Here is a 27305-nt window from a genome sequence, read left to right as displayed (position 1 = left end):
CTTCCTTGCAAATTTGTTTTGCTCTATTATTATGATTATATATGTACTATTCTTCCTAGATAGTTTAAATAGTGAAATAAAGAATACATAGAGCAATTCTGAAATTCCCTCATCATCAGGTTCAGAGGAAGACATAAGCCTATATTATAAAAGGTTTCAGTTTATTTTCAGTTTACTTACAATTCATGGATTCCATCTTAATATATTTTTCTTTGCAAGATTTTAATAGACACCTGTGATGGAACTCATTACGGAACTTGTTGTTATCACAACTTTTTAATCCTCTTGAGGAGAACAGTAATAACTATTAACCATCAGACAAAATTAGGCTTTTGTGCAGTCTAGTTTATGAGGGTAAATATGAACATCACTTTGACATAATGTTTGTATTCTATCAAACACATTCTGTATCTATGCAGACAAGAGTAGCACAAAAAGGGATTTTGACGAAGGAAAAATCTATTTCTGGGCAACGACCTGTGTCGCCCCTGTGAAATGGTTCCTTTGATACTATTTCTGAAGAATAAATATTGCTATTCATCCTAGAGAAAAAAAGAAACAATATAATGCCAAGATAAATGGCTCGCTCACTTCTTATAGAAGTGTCGGTATAGTAAGGAGCGAGTGGAATCACTACCAGAGGTCCCTTGCCATTTAGCTTCTTCCTTCGACAAAACCCCGAACTACGGAGGAGCCGTGCTACAGCTCCCGGTCTACTACTACCGTGAGCGCCTCCGACGCCTGAGACGTCATTCCTGAAGATAGCCTCCAAGTGCTTGGGGTAAGCTGGGTGAGGATAATCTAACTACAGGGTGGGGTTTTCACAGGGCGAACACAGGTCGTTGGCCCAGAAATAGATTTTTCCTTCGTCAAAATCCCTTTTCTGGGCTTGACCTGTGTCGGCCTGTGAAATAGTACCAGAGAATGCCAAACACCAAGCTTGAGGAACAGTACAGATAAATTAAGAAGGTAAAGTTAAACACTTGTAAGGTTAATAGTATAATAATCAACTAAAATTACAGTCTTACCCTAAGGGAAGTATAAGCCCTAAACACGGGTTATCACTTAAATTAGTTAGCCTAACAACAAACAATAACAATACAGGTTAGGCAAAGACAAGATATAAGTTGATATATACAAAAGAATGGAACTGAATCCGATTAGAATGATGAACAAAGCAAACTCAAGGTACCCAATACATGGAGGCGACTAAACTAAGTAAGGGTGGCAATGGGGCAGGTAGAAGGGAAGGCTACAAGAAGTTTATAGTTAAAAATTAAGAATCAGGTAGAAACTGTGTTTCCAGCTGCCACTGCTGGAAATTTGAGGGCTTCTAGGGTTTTAGGTAGTGCCGTTTGAAAACTGTCGGAGATTTCCAGCCTGTATACTTCTTAAGATCGTCAAAATTCTCATGTGTTGGAAATAATTAATAGATGTGGACCACCAGCCCTAACATCGTGGGCGAGGAAAGGACTCTGGATTGGCCTGTTTAATGAAGTATAAAATTTGTTGCCTGATCCCTTTTAGGGATAAAGTACCACCTCCCTTCTAATGAACAATGGCCTGAAGATTTCAGAGTTGTTCTGCTTAGGTAGGCTCTTAATGAGTTGACAGGACAAAGGGAAATGTCTTGAGGTAGTGGTAGGATTTTCCACGAGGACCATCTGTCCCTGTGGGTCTTCATTTTTGGCTAGAAAATGGCGATCTGGGGATAGAAGAGGACTTCCCCTGAGGGGAGGAACTCATGTGGCCTGGTTCCCTTGATAAAGCTGACAGTTCTGATATTCTAGCTCCGGAGGCTAAACTTAATAAGATAGGGTTTTCCTCAGGAGGGATATATAATTGCAAGAGTCATATTGGTTAATGTACCAGAGGGCCAGTTTGAGGACATCATTTTTAAGAACCAAGAGACTGATTTAGGTCTCGTTGATGGTCTTAATCTAGCACAAGCTTTTTGGTATGGACGTAAAGTACGAATCCGTAAGGTCTATGCTAAAACCAAATTGGAAGATCTTTTTAAGAGCTGATTTGGTCGTAGTGATAGTGCTTGCTGCTAAGCCTTTCTCAACAATGATCTGAAGAAAGTTATGGCTAGGTTCGTTGTCATGACTTGAGAATTTGACAACTTAAGGAACTCTGCTAGTTCTTGACAGATGAATCATATTGTCGGAGAGTAGATTCTCTTTTATCTGATTCCAAGAATGAGATATTCTGGGGATCCAATTTCTGCATTCCTCATGGCTGCGAATTTCAGAAAATCCATAAAGGTTAGGGTTTCCTGAATCTTGAGGAAGCGGACACAGTCTGAGTTTGCAACTAACTGGGTTAGTTTGGGGTTGGGAATCCGTAGTGGTCGGAGTCTCAACTCTAGAGTAGAGGGAACCAATTGCTCTTGGGCCAGTTGGGAGCTACTAGAGCTACTTGGCCTTTGAATGTCCTGAGTTTGTCTAAAACTTTCATGAGAAGGTTCACCGGAGGGAAGAGGTAAATATTCTTCCATTCGTTCCAATCGAGGATCATTGCATCCGTAGCGTATGCTAGAGGATCGAGGTTGGTGGGTGCCACGTAACAAGGGAGTTTGTGGTTTGACTCCGTGGCGAAGAGGTCTACTTGGAGTCCGGGGACTTGTAGACTGATCCAATTGAATGAACTCCTGTCCAGTGTCCACTCCCGATTCAAACGGAGCGGAGCGTGATAGAGCGTCTGCTACTACGTTCTTGACTCCTGCCAGGTGAGTGGCTGACAGGTGCCATTTGTTTTTTTTGCATGCCAGAGAAAAGATTGGGCTATCATGACATGGTTCAAGTGGCTTGACTTGGATCCGCCCCTGTTGATGCAGTGTACTAACTACTGCACTGTCCAGAACTAATTTGAAATGAGAGTTCTTGGGCGGACGGAGTCGTTTCAGTGTGAGGAATACTGCCATGGCCTCCAGTACATTGATATGTAGCTGCGAATGTTAACGACCAAGTTCCTTGAACTTTTTTTCGTACTGGGAGTATCCTCCCCTCCCCTGTTAGTGAGGCGTCTGTGTGGATCACTAATGATGGAGGGGGAAACTGTAGAGGAATTGCTTTTGAAAGGTTCTTTGTCTCCGTCCAGGGGCGGAGACGTTTCCGTAAGATTGCTGGGATAAACGGCTAGTTTGTCCCGTGATCTGCAATTCGCTCTTGAGCGCCATACTCTGTTTATATCTTTGAGTTTGGCTTCTGAGCAGAACGTCTGTGACTGATGCAAACTGGAGTGAGCCCAGGATCCTCTCCTGGCACCTCCTGGATGTTTGTTGTCGTTTGAGAAATTGTTTTGTAGCTCTTGCAATTTCTTTCCTTTTCAATCAACGGAATTGATAGAGTGTGCGATTGTAAGTTACCCACTGAAGGGGCCTAAACCACTGGCAATCGAGGGGATGTTCCGGTGTTAGTCTGGACTTGGTTTTGTTTATTGAAAACCTAAATGTTCCAGGAATTTGATCACTCTGACCGTTGCTTCTTTTGCATTCTTGGGTTCTTTGCCCAAATAAGCCAATCGTCCAGATAAGCCACTAACATTATTCCCTGTTTCCTTAGCTCTTGCACTACTGCTTCCGCCAATTTGGTGAAGATCCTGGGGGCTATGTGAGCCCGAATGGCATTACCTTGAAGGAGTAGGATCTGTTGCCTAGTTTGAAGCCTAGGAATGGACGGAGTGTCTGGCTATGGGAACATGATAGTAGGCATCTGTAGATCTATAGAGGTTGTGACGGCCCACGGGGAAGTAAGGTCCGTACCTGCGAAACGGTCAGCATCCTGAACTTGTCGCAATGAATGAATAAGTTCAGATGGGACAAGTCTAAGATGATTCTTCGGTTTACCGAGTCTTTCTTTGGCACGCTGAACAAGCGTCCTTGAAATTTTAAATTGTTGACTCTTGAGACTACTCCTTTGAGAAGGAGGTCTTCGGTATACTCTACCAATTCCGTTGTTGGTGCTGATAGAATCTGTTGGTTGGAGGAGGGCCCTCTAGCCAACTCCAACCTAGTCCCTTTGTTACTATACTTTGAGCCCAAGGGCTGAACCCCCACCGCTGGCGGAAGAGGTACAGCCTCCCTCCTACCTTGGGATTCTCACTGCTGGTTTGCCGAGGGGCGGGCCACCTCTTGCTCCTCGGAAACCTCTTCCCCCCTGTTAGCAGCCCTGCCGGATCCTCTGAATCGAGAGGCACCTCTTGCTCTACTGCCTCTCCGCAAACCTATTGAAAGCCTGAAAGTTCTGGCTTTCATAGTTGGAATTGTAGGCTGGCGAGACAGCAAAGGAAGTGGAGGGTTGAGATTGCTGGGACTGAGGGGTGTCAGAACAAGGTATTGTTGTTGACCCTTCGACGATGGTTGCCTTGTGATGCTGGACTGCCTGAACCAACGTTTGTTGAGAAGGCTGGAAGGGAGAGAACTCCTTGGTTTCTTCTTGTTCCTTGGGTTAGGACCAGAAGATTCTGCCTCCGCTTGCTACCAGTCCCCACCTGACTTTGAGGCACTGGTTGACCTTAGAAGCCTCATGAAAGGACTTCTGCTACTACTGGTGCTGGAAAGAGGTCCGTTCCCCAAATTGAGGAAGCAATCAGTTTATTCGGTTCATGGCGGATAGTAGCTTCCGCCAGAACGTGCTTCCTACAATTTCTCCTGGCTATGAGGAAGTCGTAAAGGTCACACTGCATGGTGTGCAGCAGACCTTTAGCCAAAACTTTAAATAACGGCTCTTGTTGGTATACAAGAGCCGTCATCTCCGCCATAGTCATGGAGGAGGGAACGGGATCTTCGCCGAGCCATAGTCCGGGCGTTCGTTACTCCATTCTGGATGAGAGAGTCCGACAACCTGGGGAGTCTCTCACTAAAGAGAGAGGTGGCACAGTCCGCCTTTAGTTTTCCTACTGAGAAAGTAGGAACTGCCCCTTCGAAGTACGTCTCGGAGCCTGGGACTAAGAAGAGAGGTGGGTTTCCGTCTCTCGTAGTTGAGGCAGGGGCTCGTCTTTCAGGGCGGCCTGAAAGGTTGCTTCCACTACCTTAAGGGTCAGTGGTAGCGGAGCATCCCGTTCACCGGAGTAAAAATGGTGAAAGGACTCCTAAAGGCTGTGATGCGGGTGTTTTTTCACCCCCCCAATTCTTCCAGACTTCTCATTAGAGTCTGCTGTGCCTGTTTTCCCTCGGAAGGATCAACTGTTTCCTTGGGAAACCTTTGTCCTCTCTCATCATCGCTGCTTCCGTTAGTCGGACGTAGCAATGAATGGTGGTTGAAGGTCTCTGGGGTGGAACTCGAAGGTCCTCACGCCTTCGAGTTCCTATGCCTTCGATTGTCAACATTCCGTTGACAAACGGGGCCATACGAAGCGATCCTCCAAGGGTTGGCCGCCTTGAATTCCGGCAGTTGGCTGGAATCTGGCATTGGAAGAGGAGAAGGTGGCACAGATAGAGGGGAACCTGCCGCAATCGAGGTTTGGATCCCGGCGATGGCATTCTCCTGAGCGGCCAGCCGTTCCGCCAGCGATTGGAATCGACTGGCCGGAAGACGTAACAGAACTGGAGAGCTGGGAGAGCACCGAGCCGACCTTGTTGTCAACCAAGGCCCCTACGATCACTCCCACCTGCTCCAGAATGTTAGCCGAAAAGGATTCGGGATCAAAAAGAGGGACTTGAGCCCGATCCTTACGTGATCATGTTTGGGGGACCTCGACGCAGAGGAAGAGGCCTCCCTTGACCTAACTGATCCGGGGTGGTGAGCCGGAGTTATAGTGTCTGTCAGGATGACCGATTTCTTGGGAGAGACTTTTTAAGTTTCTCCTCGGTCATCTTAGCCTTGGGGATCACTGAAGTAGCCTTAGGACGGACAGGACCGCTGCTCTTCAGTGAAGCCCCGGAAAGAAGTGGAAGTAGAAGGATCAGTAGAAGGTGATGGAGAAAGGGAATTCAGGAAAGGGCCCTGAGAAACCCACAGGAGCTGCCCCTACTACACCCTTACCTGTACCATGGAGTCAATAGCCATGGGTTCAACGTCGAGGTTCATTGCCGCAACGCTTCTGCAACGTCCTCTGGGAAATCCCCCTCCTGTAGGGAGGTCATGACTTGAAGGTCGGCCAGCAAAGGGGCGGCCGCTATCGGGTCCACCACTGATCCTTTCTTGGCTCCTGGGAATATTAGGTCCGCCATATCCTGGGTAAGAATGTTAGGAGGGCGGCCCATTAGAATTCCGGCCAAAAACCCCCTTACCCAAGATTTTGAGAGTCGACAAAGCTTTCTTCTTTCTTCATCGGAACCCTGTAAAAAAGGGTCTAGAGTTAGGGAGAGGATAGGGGAGGAATGTCTGTTGTGTTGAGATTATATGAATATGTGTCTCATATGTAAAGGTATAATATAACAACAAGTATTCCAGGTGACGAATGAATGAAGAAAGTGCTAAGAAACTTACTACTAGTGAGGCATCTCCTACTAGCAAGTAGCAGGTTTGGCAAGCTTCATGATGCCAAACGATAAAATCCTCCATTCTTTCAACTGCACATCCTGCATGAGAACGGCATACTATATGGCCGCATAGGTCTTGGAGGATGGCACTGCACCCAATCTCCTGGCACAACATCTGTAAGTCAAAGGATACATGAGTACCAATGACAACCTCCGGTGGAATAATATGCAAACTATCCGTGGGTGCCGGAGTAGGACCGACGGATAGAGATCTACGTATGAATATTACGTAGAAAAAATTACGAGGGGGGAAGAAAGTCTCTGCCTCCGCCTAAGCTCACTTGTCATATGACTAAAAATAGACTCCGTAGGGCCCGGAGTTCTCCGTATGGCCCGGAGTTGGAGTTAATTAATATTGAGTGAGCAATGTCAAACTTCTAACGAAGCAAGGGATAGTACGAGAGGCTGGAAATAAAAAAACCCAAAAAAACCCCCCGGAGTAACGCAAAAGATTCTAAACATTAAATAACACAAAATAAAACAAAATAAAACCCCTTATATCAGTAAGTGCTCGTGTGGAAACTAGCCTAAGTTGCGATAGGAAACCCAGTGATTCCCTCCCCCCCTCTCTATGTTCGGTAGCGGCGGATAGACACCTGCCGACTGAACTGAGGGGGAAAGAGTAGGGAAGAATGTGGGGTATTGGGGAGGGGGCCCTCCCCCTGAGCGCCAGTTAAGGACGGAGAAGAAGGGGGGAGGTAACCCGAGCCCCGATGGCACGTGACGAGTGAGAGTACCAGTAGGGGAGGTAGATCCCCACCAGTCCCGTGAGTCACCCCCTCTCATGCAGACTCGGACGCTAGCTGTGAGAAACGAGTCATCACCCATCGACGTGGATGGCAATGTATGGAGGGGGGGAATGGTGGGGGGACGGGGAGGGAGGGGGACCCCGTAACCGGGTGGCTCACCGTGATAAACCGGTGGTCTTCCCAGCCAGGTAAAAGATACGAGGTGGGGAAGAAAACCGTCGGAACACATCAATATCACTGATATAAATAGGATTATTTATAATAATCAATCAAATAAAATTAAAGCGATATCTTAAAGCTAGACTAACACGGGGAACACGAAGCTAAGCAAACAGAAAATTAGGTTAATCGCCGATCCGAAGAAAGGGGTATGTTAGCCTAATTTAACCTCTAGTTCAAGAAAACGGGGGGCATGCTAATCACCAATCGACAATTGGGGTATGAAAGCCTAACTAAACGGTAAAATAAATTATAACAGGGAAGCTAATCGCCATACCGAAGCATGGTGTATGTTAGCCAACCTAGTACCTAATATTATTAAAGGTAATCACGGAACTAGAGAAGGAAAGAGAGAACATCAGAATAATTAAGATGATATGACTCTCAAATCGTGACTGATAAACTCCTAACAATGTAAGGCGTAGCTAGACTAAGGTCCGAAACGTGCGGTCGGAGCGTGCCCGCCCCGTGGAGGCCTAACTAAAAACTAACTGATAAAGATATAGACTATGTATAAGTAACCATATCTAAAGTACTGAGAAAAGGGGAAATCTCTAACGGTATGGAAGACCGAAAGAGATAACCCGTACCGCCATGCGGTCGAGGGCATACCGGCCGATAAGGCTCCGAATATGTATAAAAACACGAAGATCATCAGAAAATGAGATCAGTTAAACCCCAAACAGTACTTAACTTAGAAGCAGGAAAGTTGAAGACATCTTGAAAATCAAAATCCAAATAAAATCCAAATAGAGCGAAACACAGCAACCGAAAAACAAAAAAAAATTTAACGTTTGGTGTAACGCGCGCTATCGAAAGGAATGACGTCTCAGGCGTCGGAGGCGCTCACGGTAGTAGTAGACCGGGAGCTGTAGCACGGCTCCTCCGTAGTTCGGGCGTTTTGTCGAGAAGGAAGAAGCTAAATGGCAAGGACCTCTGGTAGTGATTCCACTCGCTCCTTACTATACCGACACTTCTATAAGAAGTGAGCGAGCCATTTATCTTGGCATTATATTGTTTCTTTTTTTCTCTAGGATGAATAGCAATATTTATTCTTCAGAAATAGTATCAAAGGAACCATTTCACAGGCCGACACAGGTCAAGCCCAGAAAAGAAACCTTGTAACCATCATTCTTACACATTGGTTTGGTTTTTGAATGAGAGGGAAGGAGAGCAAAGTATAGAGAATAAATACTGCAATAGCCTTTTTTAGGAACTGTACAATCCTTTTTTTTATTCAGGATTTTTTTTAATGAAGATGAAAAAACTTTGACACATGAACACTCTTGCATACTTTTTATTCATTGTTTCACTCTGTATTATGTTTAGGAAAATTTAAATAAGAATATCATTTCCTCCTCATGTGTTTGCAACCTTGATCAGTAAGAATGACAGTTAAAAGCATCTGGATTATTGTATGTATACATTACATGTAATTAGAGTTTGACACAACGGGCAGTTGTCTAAGAACTGCACAGAAAGTAGACTGAAGCATTGCACTTGACAGACTCAAAATTCATTTGCCAGGACTTCAAAAAGTGGTAATAAACTTTGTAAGTGGTAAATATATAAAATTAAATTAAGATGTTAGGGCATCAAATGATAGATGGGTCTCTTTATTATTTTAGTAGTTTTATAACTTTCTATATTTCCTGCACAGATATTCTGGTAATCAAGTGGTGATTTGATCAACATGCATTTTGTTGCTTGTCAAGGTTTTGATGGGGTATGTCTAGCTGGTTTTGTGCACAGGTGTCTTGTTATATTGTTTGCCTACAAAATTAAAGGAAATAAAATTTCTAATGTAAAACCATATACAATTCACAACAGAGTATCTGTAAAAAAAAAGAAGAGATATTTATATATATTTAAAAGTCACTGGAATAAACTGACTGACATCACAACCTGTATGATTGTGTCATCACACTTTGGAATGTTTTTTTTCTCTTGATTGAAGAGAATATGTATGAAGGTTTAAGGTATCATGCATAAGAATGTCCCACATTTTAACTGCCAGTGAAGTCAGCTTTACAAAGAACACAGCAATGTACACATCATGAATATTATGTTTGGTGTAATTTATTAATTTGTTTTAGATTTTCTCAAGTACAAAGGAAGAATAAATCAGTAATTACAATAAATAAGATCACATAAGTTCTTCTGCAGATGAAGGTTGATTTTTTTTTTTTTGTAAATGAAGAAGAAATTGTTCAAGTTTCCTAAATTGTAGAAACTGACCAGCTTGAAATACGAATTTTCAAGTAATAGTAAAGAAACAAAATTAAGTGAGGTTGTGTTAATAGCCGGTTTATGTAGAGCATGAGTTATCTGATGGTAATATAAGTTCACACAATTAGTTATGATTTAGTCATATTGGATTTTATTAATCATAAGGGACATTACTAGTTATGTCATACTTACAGGAAAAATTAATTGGAGTATTGTGCCAGAGCTGCTCTTAATCTTGAGATCTGTTTTAGTATATTTACCTGTTAACATTGATATTCTCAAACTAAGTCATTGTTTACACAGTGTATTAAAATTTGTTGTATATATATATACATTATACTGTTATGTAGTACCAGCAATTGATGCACTTAAGATTTAAACTTAAAGGACTGTCTCATATAATGAGGCAATATTCAGTTAACAACAGCTGTGTTGATGCTGGGATATGAAAACTGTTGTTGAGTTCTATTCAAAGTCTCTAAAGCATTGCAAACCAGTGATCCTTCCATTGAGAACACGAAATAAATTATGATTCACAGGTACGCCCTCGTAGAAGTATTAATTATTTTTCTCATATCACTTGGTTAGAAATCAGGTTTGTTAGCTATGAAAAATACAATTTGATTAAAAAATTTTCATATTCCTCTTTTTTTTATGGTGTACATGTGTTAGGAAGTTGTGGCTATTGCTGATCATCAAGTGAATACTATATGACAGATTTTGTGATAAATTTTTCTTGGCATACAAAATCAAGCAAGTTCTTTGTACGCTGATCTTACATTTAGTTTTTTCTTTGAATAATGTGAAAGACAACCTCAGGTTTGTGCATCATTTGTTGGCATGGCCTTTTTTTTCTTACTAAGTAGTGTATGTGGCTTTTTACTGATGTCTTGGGTGTTAAGGATTTAAAATAGAACATCAAAGGGTTGCACCTACTGGTATTAAAATAAGAATGGCATTTATACACAACATTTATTTTCAAATCTAAAATATAAAAAAGTTTTTTATTATTTTAGTCTGAGATTTATTTTGTATTTTTGAAAGTACAGTACTTAATGCAGATATATTGCAGCACTTATTGAATGTAACAGAACACTAATTTGAAACTGTTCTTCAAGAGCAACTTACAACCCTTTGCTGTTCATTGTTGGAAAAGTGATATCTTATGATGATAGGGTTTGATACTAAAGATACTGTATATACATATTGCCTCTAAAGGAGGTACATCCAAATCCCCTTAGCATGAATATAATGTTGATATACTTTCATCTTATTTAACAACTATGTTATATCCTCACTTTTGTTAAGAAAAGCATTACCAAGTATCAGTTGTGCTTTCTCTGTTGGCTTGTCTTTAGGTACATGATTTCCTGGTACAGTTTCTTCTACCTACGTGGACTGGGAATTTTTGATGTATGTTTAATCCAGTACTATAGAGAGATGATGTTACTATAGAGAGATGATGTTAGTGTTTAATGTCTGGTAGTGTCAAGGTTATCCCAACTAATCCTGATTGCATTGTAATGATAAGGGATCGTTAAAATTTAATTGTTTCATGGAATGGTAATATGCTTGTTTTTATCAGTTAAATTGTTACTGAACAAGAGTTTATTTCACTTGGGATGCCTTTTTATTATATCAGTCCTATGCTCATCATGATTATGAGCTATTCTTTTTTTATGTTCCCTTGTTGTTATCAGTTGTTAAGAACTCCAGCTCACAGGTTCTTGGCAATAACAGCATGATGGAGAGCCTTGTTTCGTTTTTCACGCCTTTCCCTCTTTTCCTTAGCCTTGTCCTTTCCCTTCTCCTTGCGCGCTGATTTCTTCCATCCATGCTTCTTTGGGCTGTACTTCTTTGGTGGCTTGTGAGCTTTGGCTTTAGAGGCAGGTCTTTGATGTACAGTTGAAGTGTTTGTTTTGAGGGCAGTGGTTGGGGTTGGCTTGTGGTGTGGCTTATTGACCTTGTGCACCTTTGGGGGTCTAGGAGTAACGTGGATTAACCTCTCAGACTCCATTGGAATGCCATCCTGCACAAGATAAATTTTATCCATTAGAAATTACAGTTAGTATTGGCCTTAACCACATATTTTTCTACAACATTGAGATAGGAAAATGTTTTGATAATACACACTTCTACACAAAACTTTGATAAACTGTTGAGTGAAACTTGACTGAAAGATCCTCCCTGATTATATGTCAATTCTTATACATCTTACAATACATTTATTAAGTTGAAGATAAGAGTTGTCTATGATAGGCTCAAATCAAGACAGCTGAAAATACAGTAAATCTTTTACAGGTAAACATATGTCACTTTGCAAGCTGATTTTTATAACAGATTGCCCTTTAGAAAATTTATCATATTTTTTAAACCAGATTTGAAGTTCAAGAGACTAATAAAAATCAGGAAAGTGACATCTGCTTCATCATTAACTAATACACAAGAAATATACAAAAAACTCCAAAAGCACAGAAAAAAAATCTGTACTGTTCACGCAGAAAGAAAGCACAAAAAATACATGTTTGGAAAAAAGAACATCCGGAAGAGATTGCATTCAGGCAACCGGTCTAGGTCCTACAGATGAGTGATATTTAGGGCTGTTGCTGGGGAAATAAACATCGTGTAGGTGATGTTGACAGAATTTTGAGTAATGCCATAAATTTTACCCATCCAAGGACAGATGCCGCTCACACGAACACACCCAAATTAGGCGATATGAAGCAAGTGAGGAAACACTGTAAACAAAATAAGATCATTTGAGGAAGGCACCACAAACAGAATAGCAACACGACTGGCACTGTAACAGCACATGATAGGCCTGAAATGCTTCCTCTACCTTGGTGTTATTTTTGGTCTGGCTGGTTGCCTGTGTGCTAGAGTTGAGGTTAGCAGAGACCTGAGGCGTTCGGTTGGTGAGGATATGAGAGGGTACATCCTCTCCACTAGGCATCCGGTTAGTAATAAGATGACTCCCTGTTACTTCGGCTTTCTGCTGCTGCTATAGGAGGATTTTGAATTAGGTTATCAGATGATGCTTTTTTTGACATCAAAAGCATGAAAGCTAATGTAATTCTTTCAAGATGCATTTCATTTGGTTTTTCTGCTGTTTATTGCTTTGGTAATGTTTGGTAAAGATAAGAATGATGTTCAAAAGTTTTGTATGTTACCTTAGAATTATTTGTGTTTCATAGGTTTTAAGTTGCAACTAAAGTTTAGTTGTGTTAGTGATAATGTTCATAATTATTCATTTCTGTGGGATTGATTATTTTTAGGGTTCATTTTTGAAACTGAATTTGTAAATTATTCAGCTGACAGGATTTCCGAATTTATGATGTATCAGTGAAACCAGACAAGCATTTGCTAACCCTCTGAGATTTTTGGGTGGTCAAAATTGATATGTGGTAAAAGAAACACTCCATAATGAGTTTATTAGAAATAATTTCCTCATCATTTGTGTTAAATTTCCTTTTCATGATAAAATGCTGGCTTGGGTCTCAATTTGAAGCCAAATAATTGTACATTCTAGTAGTAGCTTTGAAAATTAAAATAATTAAATTGTATAGTGAAAATGATGTGTGGAAGTTAGTTGAAAACTCAATGCTCTTACATTTTGTAGATTAAAGAGATATGATAGAGATTTAAAAATTCTAGGGGACTTCAAAAACTTTGGTAAATTTCCTTTGTCATGAAACATATATTGCCAGTTATGTTATGTGTAGTATATAATAATCTTTGTATAGCTTCTAGATTCTTATGAAATAGAGTTCAACAACCACAAACACTTCAGTGCTACTTGATGTCAAAATAGAAATGGTTAGTTTTTTCTTTTACGAAATTTTCATGATGTCATTTGAAGTCATTAGAATCTCAGAGGGTTAAGAGGTTTAATTGTTAGATCGTTAGATTTATTTATATAATTTACAAACAGTTGAAATTATTCATGACTTAGAACTAATTAAAATTATTTAATTTTGTTTTCGCACAGTTCAGAAAGCTTGAAGGAATTGCTAGTTAATATAAAATCAAAGCAAGAGAGCTCATAGTTACATCCATTCATATCTAGTCCAAAGTTGTGTTCTTGGAGAAATGGCCACATCCTGTTATTCTTATTGCACATTCTTATTGCACATTTTTTATGTGGTGGTACAAGTTGTATTTGTATAATACTGCTAATTCTGATTAAGAGTGTTAAAAAGTGCTGTGCTTAAAATTTTACCAAAGATAAGATTCAGTTGAGTAGATTGCTAATAAATATTTTAGTTAAATTTTTTTTATAATACTATATACTAAAATGACAAAACTTTTCCTTGACTGACATTAGCTTAAAAGACAAAAAGATTCTTCATGAATTTTCTCTCAGGCAATGATAATGACTGTGGAAAAGATTTAAAGTTGAACAAAAAGTTACCCTAAGTAAGTGTAGTCCTTGTTCATATTTAAGTTTTGCTTATTGAAACCATCTGTACTGCAAAAAGTTAATCAGTTAATAAATAAAAGTGAATGTTTGCGAAGGATTGTGAAAAGTGGTGGAATCATTGATGATGAAGGATGTTTGTGGCAATATGCTTGGTTAGGTTGAACCACTAGACACACAAGATTTTGTAAAAGTATCGATGCTTTATGGTTTTTCTTGTCATTTCCTTGGAAACATTGCATTTAAGGTTAAATGTGTTGTGGTTATAATGCTTTGTCACCCCTAATCAAGGTTGAAGTGCTGGGTAGAATAAGTTGTCTCAGTGAGGCTTTAGAGGTTATTTTATGGTTTTTATCATATAATCTTTTTGATCCCACGTTACCTAGTTATTTCGTAATACACATTGTATCAAAGTTCATCTTGAGGAAAGGTTTTATAGAATTATGGGGCATTGGAAATTTTTTTAGCAGTGAAGCTGTAAATCTTATGTCTTGAGTTTATCACATTTTCTTTTATAAATAGTATTTTCTTGCATCTGGAAGATTTACTAATATGTATTGCCCGGTGCCCTTTCCTTTGTTACCCAGCAATTCCAGGTTAGTTTAAGCATTTTCCCAAGACAACCAATATAAAACAAATGCATCAATAAGTTCAGTTAATGTCAATAAATCAATTTGTTCAACTCACCCATGAATACAGTACAGTACGTACTACTGTACTATTATTTCTGACAGTGTAGTGTAAGTATGAAACATGGGAATAGAATTATGGTAACTGCTCATCTACAAAGTATATGCTAAACCACAGAAAGTGATTGTGGGACTCTCTTTATATATTTTTTATCTTCTTTCAAACACAGAATTGTAATCATAAAAAAATGTTGGAAATCAACTTTAGGAGGTAGGTATGTCTTTTTACAACATGCCTGATACATAGAGGTTAAGGTAGCCTGCTCGTATGTGTATCACCCTCTCTTGATTTGTTTGTATGTTTTCTTAGTTGAAGTCAGATTTCTTGATGGTACATATCTTTGGTTGAATTTGATTTAAAACCCCTGTAGAACTGGAAAAGAAAAAGGCAGAGCCCAGTTGTGGTTTTTCCCACTGTGAACATGACATGATTTTTGTCTGTCTTTTCTACTTCCTAAGTATTCTTTCTTTTTCTATTTTGATGATAATGAATCTTCAGTATTTTTGCTCTATTTGCCATTAACACAAAGCTTCTGAAATATTTTACTAAGTTACCCAGATATTGTTTTTCAAATAGCATTTGTTGACGTTTATTTTACTTTACTTACAATAGATTGCGATAAATCCATCGTTGAAATTGTAAGTTAGTTTTCCATATAAGCAGAAATAGTGTAAATTAAGAAAAAAGGAAATTGGGGGAAAAAGATAGACAGAATGGGAGTAGAGTGACATTTCTTACTGAGGGAAAGTTACTGAGAAATGGTTGGATATATTTTTGTAGACTAGTTTGTTGAGACCGCTATGTTACATTTCTAAATCTTCTTTGGGCTAACCCAATGAAGTTATAAATTGGAGCAAGGGGAATAAGAAGTTGAGCTGCTATGAAAGAACAAAGGGGAAGTAAAAGACAAAGCAAGACAACTGGAGTCTATGAAGAGTCTCTGAAAGGAAGTTTTGGTACTGTTTGTGGTGTGACATGTTAGGCACACTGAGTGTTACCCCTGTGGGACAAGTAAAGTCTTTGGTTAAAATGATGTTTGAGAGAAAAGATTATAGAAACTGATAGGATCTGAAATGAGTGCTCTTACAAGAAAATGCAAACTCAACTAAATATGTATTGAAATTTATGTTAAGTATAAGAACTTGTGAACAAAGAATATGTTCATAAAAACAGTGACAGGGGGAATAAGTCAGTTGTTAATGATGATAAAGATTTTTGTAGAGAAACAAAGTCATTTGTGATGAAGTGTAGATTGAATTTTTTATTATCACTATAGATGATTTTATCCTTATATATTATTTTCTTTATTACATACTTCTTTAAATGTTTTTAATTTAGTCACAAATTATTATCTTCTGTTTCCCAAAGGTGAGTAAAAAGAATTTTTTCTTATTGTAAAGTGATATGGCAGGATGCATCTAGTCCTTTTCCTCTTAAGTGACTGTTAAACCTATTATTTCTAAGTTAAGAGAATACTATATGCATCCCAGGAAAAGTATGATTAAAGTTTATATTTTTAAAAAAGTTAAGATTATATTTTTGTGAAACTGTTATCTGAAAATTAAGAACTGTAGGTATGATGGAGACCTCAAAACAAGTTCGTTGTTACTATTAATTCAGTAAAGCTTTCATATCATAATAACTTATACCCTGTTTGCATTCATAAGATGACCTCTGAATTGTGTATGGACTAGTTTTAGCCCAGATATTTTGTTATCTGTATGCTGACAGTTCTGACTGTATATGGTTTATAATGTTATTTCCCACTCAGTAAGTACATAAATAAATCATTAATACCATATGAAGAAAAGTATAAGGTCATTGGTGTAGGTGTGAGAAACAAAACACCAAACAGGATCCACTTCAGCTTTGATGGTAAGTTAAAACAAGAAAAGGTGGTAATCTGACTCCATCTCGACTCCCTTTCACAATAGGGAATCTATAGAACTTGTTCAACGCGAAGGTTGACTCATCTTTAAAAGCTTGTTTCAATAGATATGAGTGATAGTAGCAAGGTTAGGAAAGTGTATTAATTGACAATTGGAGAATTTATACTCTTAGCAATTACATATAAGGTTCTAAATGTTTTAATTGATTTTGTTGAAGCATCATTTAAAGATTAAGAAACCAAGGGGGTAATGATGGTCAAGGTACACTAGTTACTGTAAGGAAATTGTTAATAAAACTTTTTGCAAGCGATAAAAAGCTTTCCATTGGAAGAAAAGCAGGTTTATGTTATTCAGGAGACAAAGGAAGAATTACTCTAGACTGAAGCTGTTCAAAAATACTGAGGAACGTTTATGGTATATTGATATACTGGTTATGTGTTAAAGCCTGTAAAACAGATTGTAGTAAAGTTCATAGTACAGCACTGCACTTCATATTAAGTTTATAAAACCAATTTTTGCCAAGCAAAATGGATGTCTATCATGAACTTATGAAGAGAAGTAAAAAATTACTTTACAAAAATAAGCAGGAATTGGACTTGATTATACTGTAATGGGTTAATGGATTGCAGCAATGAGTGTCTGTGCACCATTAGCAATAAACAGTTCAACACTTTCTGATTAGTGATTTAATGGAAATCTGGAACAGATCAGTTAGTGATGTAGTCAGTGGAGTTTAGGGCAGAATTCCAGAAAACCTGAGACTACTGTTTAGCCTATGTAATTATGTGCTCCCATTCCTTACTGATTTTGAATAGGCAACACTTTGCTTACTGATTTTGAATATTTGACTACCTAGTGTTCCCTTTGATTCTACACTTTCACACCACTTGAAAAGCACACCATCTGATACCTGCATTTCGTCCAATGGAAAGCTTTTTATCGCTTGCAAATACAGTTTTACTAACAATTTTCTTTCAACAACTATTGTAACTTGAGCATCATTACCATCTTGGTTTCTTAACCTTTAAATGATGCTCCAACACAATCAAATATTTAGAACCTTACATGAAAGTGCTAAGAGTATAAATTCTCCAACTGTCAATTTATACACTTTCCTAATCTTACTACTGCCACTCATATCTACTGAAACAAGCTTTTGATAAAATAAATCTTATCAATGCAGTTAAAGGTGCTCATGGGTAACTCTGTACCCTTCCTAATTGTACCATGTCAATACCACATAGCTGTAAACACTAAATATGTTTGTAAACAGCAACCATCACACTTTAAACTGAAAACTTTATGCAAAAAGCAATCATCTAACTTAATTTCCCATATTTGTAACACAATAAACTCCATAAATACATTTAAAACAAAAACGTATCCCCCTTCTTTTTCTCTTGTAGTACGTGAATATGTGAACCTATTAGTACTCGAGATGATTGTTCTTATTAGGATTTAACCACACCACTGAGGTAATATACTTACCTCTTACAGTGCTGGCCCAAAGGATTAGTCTTTATTAATAAGAAAGTTTAGATTTCATTTATTGAATTACAGTTTGACAAAAGTATTATAATTGTGTTAATTGAAAATGATGAATCAGAGTTTTATTAAACTTTTATAATTAAGTTAATTGAAAATGATGGATATTCTAACAAAATTTATTCAACTAATTTGTTTCTAGAACTTGACATTCATTGTTGATAATATATTGGGCATTCCCATAAAGTTCAACAGTTTGTACATTAATTACCCATGGGTCAGATCAGAGTGGCAGATTCACAGATTAGTCATCATTCCAACATTTCAGTTCATCCATTTTAATTTGTTACTATCAGGTTCATTATTTCATATATTCTCAGATTCTTACATTTATTGATTGCAATGCTTTTCTTTCAGTACTTACTTGGGCAGGAATCCAGCACACTATATTTCAACATTTTTATCATATTCATATAATTTGTGGATTGAAAATTTGAATTGTTATGCAAGGGTTTTTTTATTTGGCTTATAATTTTGAATGGCTTCTATAAAACTTCTTGAGTTGCTGAAAATTTCTGTGATGGCATATCAAAAATAATTTTAATGGTGTGTAATTCCTCAGTGAATGCAGAAACAGTGGTAGGCAAGGAAAATTGGTATGTTACGGTTAACCTTTATGTCTGACATGTTCTGTTGCATAAAGCTTATGATGTTTTGGGATAAATGTGTAAACCAAGGAGGAGGTAGTTCTATTATTGGAGAAATATTCTATTTATAATTGTTGACTCAAGCGGTCTGTTGGTTTTAATTAGGTAAGGTGGTAAAAGTGATTATTTATGAAATATATCTTTTTGATCATTCAGAATGTATTTTTGGTTAATCACTTGCCTGTGTTGTTCCTGCAATACATTTTTAATGTCAAATTGAAGAATTAGAAGTGGTTCACCACTTCTGCTTTATTTAGGAGAATTTGGGGAGGATTTAATTAATAGCTCCAGTTTATATTATGATTCCTTCATGATGAACTATTCTAGACTTTTTAAACCTGTATCTAAGGCTGAACTATATGTATGACATTTATGGTGTAAACTAGACATAATACATAGTTGCTTTGTAGCAGCAATGTCAAGGTTTGTGTGTTAGCTCCCCAGTATGAAATATAATTCAGTTTTTTGCTTATAGTAAAAAATTTTGGTGTGTGTGTGTGTGTGTGTGTGTGTGTGTGAGTGATTTGTTGTCATGAGAATCTCAAGAAATGAAATTTACGTGACTTCGTGTGACGTTATTGAAATCTCAAGTTAATCATCATTGTCCAGGCTTATAATGAAGTTAAATCATTTATGACTGACTCAGCTTTACATTTGTACAGATGGGTTATCCATTTGATCTGGGTTAATGGGACAATAGAATCGTGGAAAGGGAAAGATGGAAATGTTTACACGTAGTATATAAAAAAACACAGACATCCCCAAAGTAGAGGTTCATTGCAACCTTTGTAAATAGCGTTTTTTATCCAGAATTTGTAATTGCAAAACAGAATATTCATGAAAACAAAAGGTTTCTTAAATCTTCATCAAAAGCAGTGTTTTAGCCAATTTAGCTGTCAGTAATAATAATTTTTTCTGTTTATTAATTTACTGTGGTTGGTGAAATTAGGCTTTTTGATAATCCTTCAATAAGTTTCTGGCTGGTAGTGATTAGGTATTCACAGACTGAATAATAAATAGAAGCACTTCTTGATGAATTTCATTTTTATGCATGGAATATTAATTTCTGATGATTAATGTAATTTATGAAAAGAAACCAGTTGATGCAAGTGCCATTATTATACTGTGAGAAACTAATTAAAATTGAAAAATTGAGCATTATTGTGCTTGTTAGATGTGTGTATGGATTTTGAGAAGACATGAAATTTTCAGCTGCCTTTCGTGATGTACAGAGGATTAGTGCATTTTACACATTTCTGTTTGATACTCACTGGATTCGCATGGGTAGACCTCACCTCAAGGACACAATAATTGTATCAGCCATTTTCCAAGGAAGTAATAGACTCATAGTTAACAGTGTTTCAGGAATTGAGAGCCAGATATGGTCATGGAAATTAGAATGAAGTGTATTTACTATCCAAGTCCAATCCCCAATTTGGTTCAACTAAGAGTACGTTTGGCATATTTATATTGTTCATATCTGATGATGGTTTTGGAATGTCAAATTTTATATTTACTTTATTCCTTGTCCTACAAAGTCTAGGTCTGTTTTACTGCTATTGCTTGCCCTACCAGATTTGAGTCTGTTTCGTGCTATACATACTTTCTACCCGATGTTATTGAGCATAATTTTTCTCCTCCAATGAAAAAGAGGAATTCAAGGTTTTTGATGAATTTATATTGGGAAACTTCAACTGTTTTATAGAGACTTAGTGTATGTTGAGAAGACTTTGATGAGGTTCAGTTGGTTGTAAACTTGATGCATTATTTTTTTCAAGATATGGAAAAACAAGAAGGGGATCCTAATTTTGTCAGTGTACTGAATTTTTGTTCAGTGATTGATGGACAAGGTGAATATTTTTCAGAATGTTTTTATTTTGAAAATTTTACAGTTGACAATCTTAAGAGAGGAACAACAGTTAAGATTATTTCAAAAAATAGGAAACAATAAACTTCAAATACAGTACTATTCTGAAAAAATTGTGTAAAGTATTATCATGTACATAAGGAATTTTTAAAGAATTCAAAGTTTCTATTCCTAGTTTTGTATTTAATGAATAGACGGTTATAAATAGTATTTTGAAAAGAAAGAATAGTCTTTCATGCAGTGTGACATTTCAATACAAATTTAACATGCAGTAATAAATTTCATGTTGCATGTTATTGAGATGCTATGCTGGATTATGATAATATTTATGAACATGACCCAGTCACTTGCTGGTTGATTGCTTATGTGTTTCAAATTTTGCAAATAACAGGAATAGTTTTTTTTTTCTTTTTTTTTGCATTTTTGTAAGTTTATTTTTGGAATAGCAAATAGGGGCAACTCAAGTACTAATGTATTGAAAGACGACTGCGATGTTTAAAACTTTTAATTTAGAACATGAAACAGAAACAAGTTTTTGCATGAGCTTTACTGTACCATAATGCTTTAGTCAGGGTGGGGTCTAATGTTTTGTTTATTGTAGAGACTGGACCTTGGAGATTTCAGTCTTATTTCTCATTGAATGCCAGGGGTCATTTGTTTAATAAAGAATTTTCCTCTCTCTACCATATTAGCTCTAAAGTCAGTGTTTATAAATATATAAGAGTAATCTTGAAGGCAATAATATAAGGTTTTCCTGTGGAAAATGGAAATGGTGAAACCAGAAAAAGGGACCTACCTTATCATCATGTTGTTTCTTCTGAATGTTGTGTTCAGTAACATGCTGCAAATGGAGGTCTTTTTTGATGTCATGTACAGGGCTTGTACTACTGCTGCTGCTTCCAGATGTTGCCTTATGGACACCATCGCCACGCCTATGAATAGCTTCTGCTTTCTTGTGAATGCTGGATTTGTGCACCTCTGTTTTGTGTGATGCTGGGTCTATCTTGTGTGCCTTGTGTACCTCGTGAATGTCTGCTCGATGGGGCAGGTCTGTTTTGTGTGCTATGCTGTGTTCACCTGCAAAGAAGATCACATAATTAGTTTTTCCATGCTTTTACAAAGGTTCTAGGTAATTTTATGTAAAGTTGAGATACCTTTAGAATTCTGTGGAATGAAGAAATGTGGATGGTTGGCAATACAGTTGGATTAACATCTGGAAAATACAATTTTTTTTGCTTTACATTTTCTCTCTCTGTATCTCTCCCTCTTTGTTATGCATAACGTAGCGTGTCACTGATTTATGTCGGGGTCGATCTTATGGTGTTGTTTCAGTACTGTTAACTGTGTTTTACAGCACTGTAACTTGATGCCGTTCCATAAGTGCCATTGATGACGCTAACAGCAAGGATACACATCAAGTTAACAGCTCTTATGGTGCTGTAACTTGATGCAACATCAAGTTACAGCAGCGTTCAAGCTTTAATAACGATGAAACACCAACTTTGGTGAAAATAAATTTTCAGCTTTGTGTTATTTCAAACAGATTTTCACCTAAATGATGCACTCATTATAAAGTGTGCTTCTGCTGTTGGAACCACTTTGACATAAGTTAAGCTTACAAATACCAGTGTTTCTCAACCGTTTCACTTGTTCGTTCTTATCTCAGTATGATTTTAATGTAACTTAATTCTCTTAATTGTACGTATACCTAACCTGTAACAAACTCTTTCTTCTATTATTGTTGTTTTTTAAAATTTTTATGTCAGACAGTTGAAATGAGTTCTCTCAAATCTTATCATGTGCTCTTTTATGGAACTACGTATCTGTTAGATTACTAAAGGATGTTTGCAGTGTCCCATCAGCCCCTTGCTGTACTCACTTTATAGCAATTAACATTCATTCCCACTCCTATCATCCATCTTTCTTTCTACTCTTCAAGTATTACTGCTGAATGCAAATATATGGTTTTTTCCAGTTACACCTTATCCTTGTATGTCGTCACATTTACTTTCTGGGTCTATTTTATCTTGCTTCTCAACCATTTCAACTTTCTTTTTACTGTATAGTGCTGAATGGCTGTAAGTGTCCAAGTACTGAGTTTTATGGTTTAAATTTAATGATACAGGTCTAGGTCTTCATCTATCTGTTTCCCAGTAATTTCATGTATTTTAAAGCAAGTCTTCATTTTACCACATCCAAATGGACTGCTTTTATTTGATTTTTTTTTTACCAATAGTTCCATATCCCTTCTCATCACATGTCCCAGTGATCTCAACCTTTTTTCCAGCCTCTTGATACTACATCTCTCCACCAGTCCCTCATTTATAACTCTGTCCCACAGTACTCTAGTCACGAATCTTACCCTTCTATAGTCACCCGTTTTCTAAATCTCCTCTATTTTCCTTGTCAGTGCCCATTTTACTGCTTCATTGTTTAGCACATGCCTCTTGTCCAGTGAAAGTCTTTGCTCTACTAATGGGATATAGTTAGTGTTTTAATCTTCCATGCTACAGCTGCTCTCTCAATTCTTGTTTCACAATCCAGTGTGTCCTCAAGGCAACAAAAAAACTTTATATGTATCTTCGAAGATCTACCCATCTATTGCAACTGGGCTGTCAACTTTCCTCTCTTCCTTCTTTGCCCTTGTTTATGTATTTCGTACATCTAAAATCTCTATGGTACGTTGTGCATATTTTGCAATATAGAGCACCTCTTTTACATTAAGTACTGTGTACATAATGTAAAACCCCTCACTTTTCCCACAAAATTCATGTCCACATTCCTAGCTACTTTTTCTTTTGCTTCCATTCCAGTCATCACTTTTTTTTGCATGTGTATTCTGATTTTCAAAACTCTGTTCTCTATTCCATTCTTCCACTTTTTTAACTCTTCTATTGCCATTTCTTCAGAGTAAAGTAAACCTCAGTGACTCCTTTTTATGTGCCCTTTTTAGCTTTGTCCATTACTATTACTATAGTAAACAGCAGAGCATTCGCCACTGATAATTAATGAACACCATTATGTGTTGTTAATTCTTCTTATACACTTGTCAGTGCTTCAGTTCAGATCTAGTTAAATGAGTCTATCTGGTACCCACTGCTTTTGTAATTTCCCATTTAATTATTTGTATCTACTCTTTCAAATGGTATAATCTCTTTTTTTGTATGTTACATTTCCTGTAGTTTTCTTATAAAGATTGCTTCTGTTGTTGATTTCATTGGCATGAAGATAAACTTACATTTATTGACATAACCATTTTCCTCAGCTTTTCTAATATTTTCATAGCATTCATAATAGTCTCAATCTTCTTCAATTCTCTCATTGCAATGCATCTCCCTTTTCTTTGTAAGCTATTGATATCTAAGGTTCTTTTCCTACTCTTCATGTCATATCTCTTTCTTTGTCAGCTTTTTGTATATTCTAGTAAGCTAATGAATATCTGACTCTCCTGCTGCTTTCGTTAAGTTTCTTGATATTGTGGAGGGTCTTGAGGCTTTGCCTTTTTCATATTTTGGAGGCCACTTTTAATCTCTCTTGGTTTTATGTTTTTTGTAAGTCTTCTTTCCTCAGTTCATGTTATTTTTCTTCCTTCAAAAGGTTTTCAAAATCTATCCTTCCATCATTCCAGGACTGTATTTCTTTACTTACATTTTTTACTTATTTTATTTTCTGCCTTTCCTGAATATTATTCCTTTTCTATCTGCTGAGTAAATTCCAGCACAGTTGATGACTGTTAGAACATCAATCTCGAATCTCTTTAGGACGGCGTCAAACAGTGTGAATGCTACAAAGGAACACCTTGTTCCAAGTAAAATATCAAATCCAGAACACCCATTAGGGTGCACAGAAATTCAAAAAGAAACAAAAGAAAATGAATTGGTAGACTGTAATAACATGATAAACAGTCATTCTGAATTAGACAATTAATCCACCCAACCCCTCATGAATTCAACAGTTAGCCACGAATTATGCAGCAAGGTACAGCTGTACTGGGAAACATATTTTCAGAAAAAATTTTTCTGTCATTACTGTATGTCATGATGCTGACAAGTATTCATGTCATGTATGATTTAAAAGTTAGATTTTTATGAACACCTTATCTAATATAGAGAGGGAGTTTTCTTTTGCATGGGCTTCATAAGTTATTGAAGGTGTTTTTGATTTTTTGCCCAGTTGACTGGCTTCATTAAAACTTTCCCCTTTCTATTTAACTCTCATCTGCGTAAAAAAAATTAGTTTTTTAAATTCACAATTGTCTTAGCTTTATAGCCAATGAGCAATGGCCAAAATTGTTTTGATGACAGTAATTATTAAATAATCAAACCCACATCACAACATGGGGTATAATGTGCATTATGGATGGTACCGTTTGATATAAGCATTACTAAAGATTCTTTGCAATATCTCTTTGACCCTTGTCTGTGTTTTTTCACTCTTTATTTTTCGTTTTTCATCTCACTGTCTTTTCCAACTCCATGTTAATCATTGCTTAATAATAATTTCTTTTAGGTCAGCCCCAAGAGATGCATTATATATCTTGTTGGTCCCATTATCATCGTGAAAAATATATAGTAATAATAATGTACTTATGAATGCTGTTATTATTATTGTTGTAATACTCACGCCTGTGGTGGTCTCCATGGCCCATGCGATTGCTCATCTCATGTTCCTTAGCCCTCTTGATTTGATGGGCCCTCTTGCCCTCGTTGTGTGGCTGCAAGGAAAAGAAGCAATCTTAGGTATTGCACTGATGATTAAACAATACTGAAAATGGTAATAATTATGATAATTTCAACTTACGTATTTGTCCTTGTGAATTACGTGTTAGAAATTACATGGTTTGGAAAAAGATTGGTTAATTAATCAATTATTAGTAAGTGAGTAAGTGGCAAAGAATTTTTGGTCATGTGGAAAGATTGATGTTAGCATTGGTGGAAAAGCTTTAATACACAAAACTCTTGGGAGAAATTAGAGACAGGGCGCTTAGAAAGTGGTTAGTCTTGGAGTGGAAAAGAGTGATAATGAAAGAAGTTCAGTATTGGATGAGTGATTCTAAAACCTTTATGAAATGCACGCTTCCATTGTTCCACTTTCCATATTTACATTCATTACTCCATCTTCATGGCTTTTGATTTGCCATCAAATCCTAGATAAGCATGCTTGGTATGGAAGGAAGGCATGTTATGATTGATAATTTAGATACAAAGTTCGGTGAGAGAGAAAGGGATGGTATTGTTGGGAGTTCTGGTGGCAATGAGAATGGAGAAAGTCCAGTATAAATTAATATGGACCAAGTCATGATTACTGGAACTACCTGATTAACTAAAAATCATATAAGTATTTTTTGCAAAGAGAATTGAGAAAGTCCAGTAGATCTCAGTATGGACAGAGTCATGATGACTGGAACTACACGATTTCCAAAAATAATATAAGTAATTTAAGCAAAAAAAAGATCAGGAAGAGTTTTCGCTAGGTTATTTTATTTTAGTAAGAGTAGGTGGGATAGCAAGTTGAGAAGAGGATTTTCTGGAGGTGTATTTGATCATTATTTGGTTGAAGCAAGGATTAAAGTAGTTTGGAAGTAGTGTGTAAAAATTTTGTGTAATGTATGAACATATGAAAAAAGCATATGATAGAATTGATAGACAGTGGTGAGGTTGTTTTGCATAGATTATAAAGATAAGTAGTTGGGAGCTGTTAAAAGATTTGGTGATGGAACTGAAGTGCCATAGGATATGTCAATGGGAGAGCTACTAACTTGGTGTAAAATTGGGTCTGAAAAAAGTTTGTTGTTTTCGGGTCAGTGTCTCAACTTGTAGAGTAAGTTGAGAGACGTCAGTGAAAGGGCTGTAGTTGTAGTTGGGAAGTTGAGGATAATGAGTGGAACATGAATAGTCTGTGAAATAGTTGAGGTTTGCAGATGATAAAGTACTGATTCGGGATACTGAACTGAATCATCAGGAAGTGTTTGCGAAAGGAGATAGTTCAGATAATTTTTTAACAAGGCTCAGATTTAACTCTAAATTAAAGCCAAACAAGTGGAGCATTTACTCTTAATATGGAAAGTTGGAAAATGAACGTCTATGATTCATATATGTATATGTTTGTAAATATTAATATATAACAAAGAAGTTGTAACTTTGTAGGGAAGCCAAGGAGGGAATGTACGAAGGGATTGTTGATCAAACTCATCATAATTGCCCTCATGTGTAGTATGTATGTGTATGTTTGTTGTTATTGAAAGAAAAAAAATTGAAGCTGCAAAGATGAACTTATTTCGTAGATTTTGTGCCATATGAATTGAAAGGGTTAGAAATATGGAAACGCTTAAAAGGGACTAAAAGGTTAGTGTGTGCGAAAGGGATAGTCAAAGTGTTTTGAGATGAGCTGGTCATGTGGAAAAAATGGAGGACAATGGATTAATGAAAATTTTATAAGTGGGAACTGTTTGAAGGGAAGAGGAGACGAAGGGAAAGAGAGGGCTTGAATAACCTGGAAGTGAAAGAGTAAGGTGCAAGATGAGGTAAATGAAGCAGTGTGTGTCTTTGTGTAGTGGGATTCAGCAT

The 27305-nt window shown here is 37.1% G+C and overlaps 2 protein-coding genes across 6 annotated transcripts in view; one reads left to right on the top strand and one right to left on the bottom strand.

Moving 5' to 3' along the window:
• Positions 1-27305, top strand: part of LOC135201857 (TBC1 domain family member 2B-like) — a 641388-nt gene that overhangs the window by 372305 nt on the left and 241778 nt on the right. The window contains exon 17 of one of the 3 annotated variants that reach the window (XM_064231152.1): positions 12363-12529. The exons of the other annotated variants lie outside the window; for them this stretch is intronic. Coding sequence (XP_064087222.1) covers positions 12363-12428 — 66 coding nt within the window. The 3' untranslated portion in view covers positions 12429-12529. Of the gene's footprint in view, positions 1-12362; positions 12530-27305 lie in introns of those variants that run through there. 3 annotated transcript variants of the gene reach the window in all.
• Positions 9043-27305, bottom strand: part of LOC135201858 (uncharacterized) — a 222726-nt gene continuing 204463 nt past the window's right edge. The window contains exons 2-5 of one of the 3 annotated variants that reach the window (XM_064231154.1): positions 25363-25453; positions 21536-21816; positions 12524-12682; positions 9043-11713 (exon numbers count right to left, since the gene is read on the bottom strand). In XM_064231154.1, the coding sequence (XP_064087224.1) occupies positions 11402-11713; positions 12524-12682; positions 21536-21816; positions 25363-25453 (843 nt within the window). In that variant the 3' untranslated portion in view covers positions 9043-11401. Of the gene's footprint in view, positions 11714-12523; positions 12686-21535; positions 21817-25362; positions 25454-27305 lie in introns of all 3 variants that reach the window. The other 2 variants (XM_064231153.1, XM_064231155.1) reach the window with 2 other exon arrangements.

The sequence above is a fragment of the Macrobrachium nipponense genome, chromosome 28 (genome assembly GCF_015104395.2).
Source record: "Macrobrachium nipponense isolate FS-2020 chromosome 28, ASM1510439v2, whole genome shotgun sequence".
NCBI classification, from domain to species: domain Eukaryota; kingdom Metazoa; phylum Arthropoda; class Malacostraca; order Decapoda; family Palaemonidae; genus Macrobrachium; species Macrobrachium nipponense.
The sequence above is the reverse complement of the archived record's forward strand: the minus strand, read 5'-3'. Positions and strand labels throughout refer to the sequence as shown.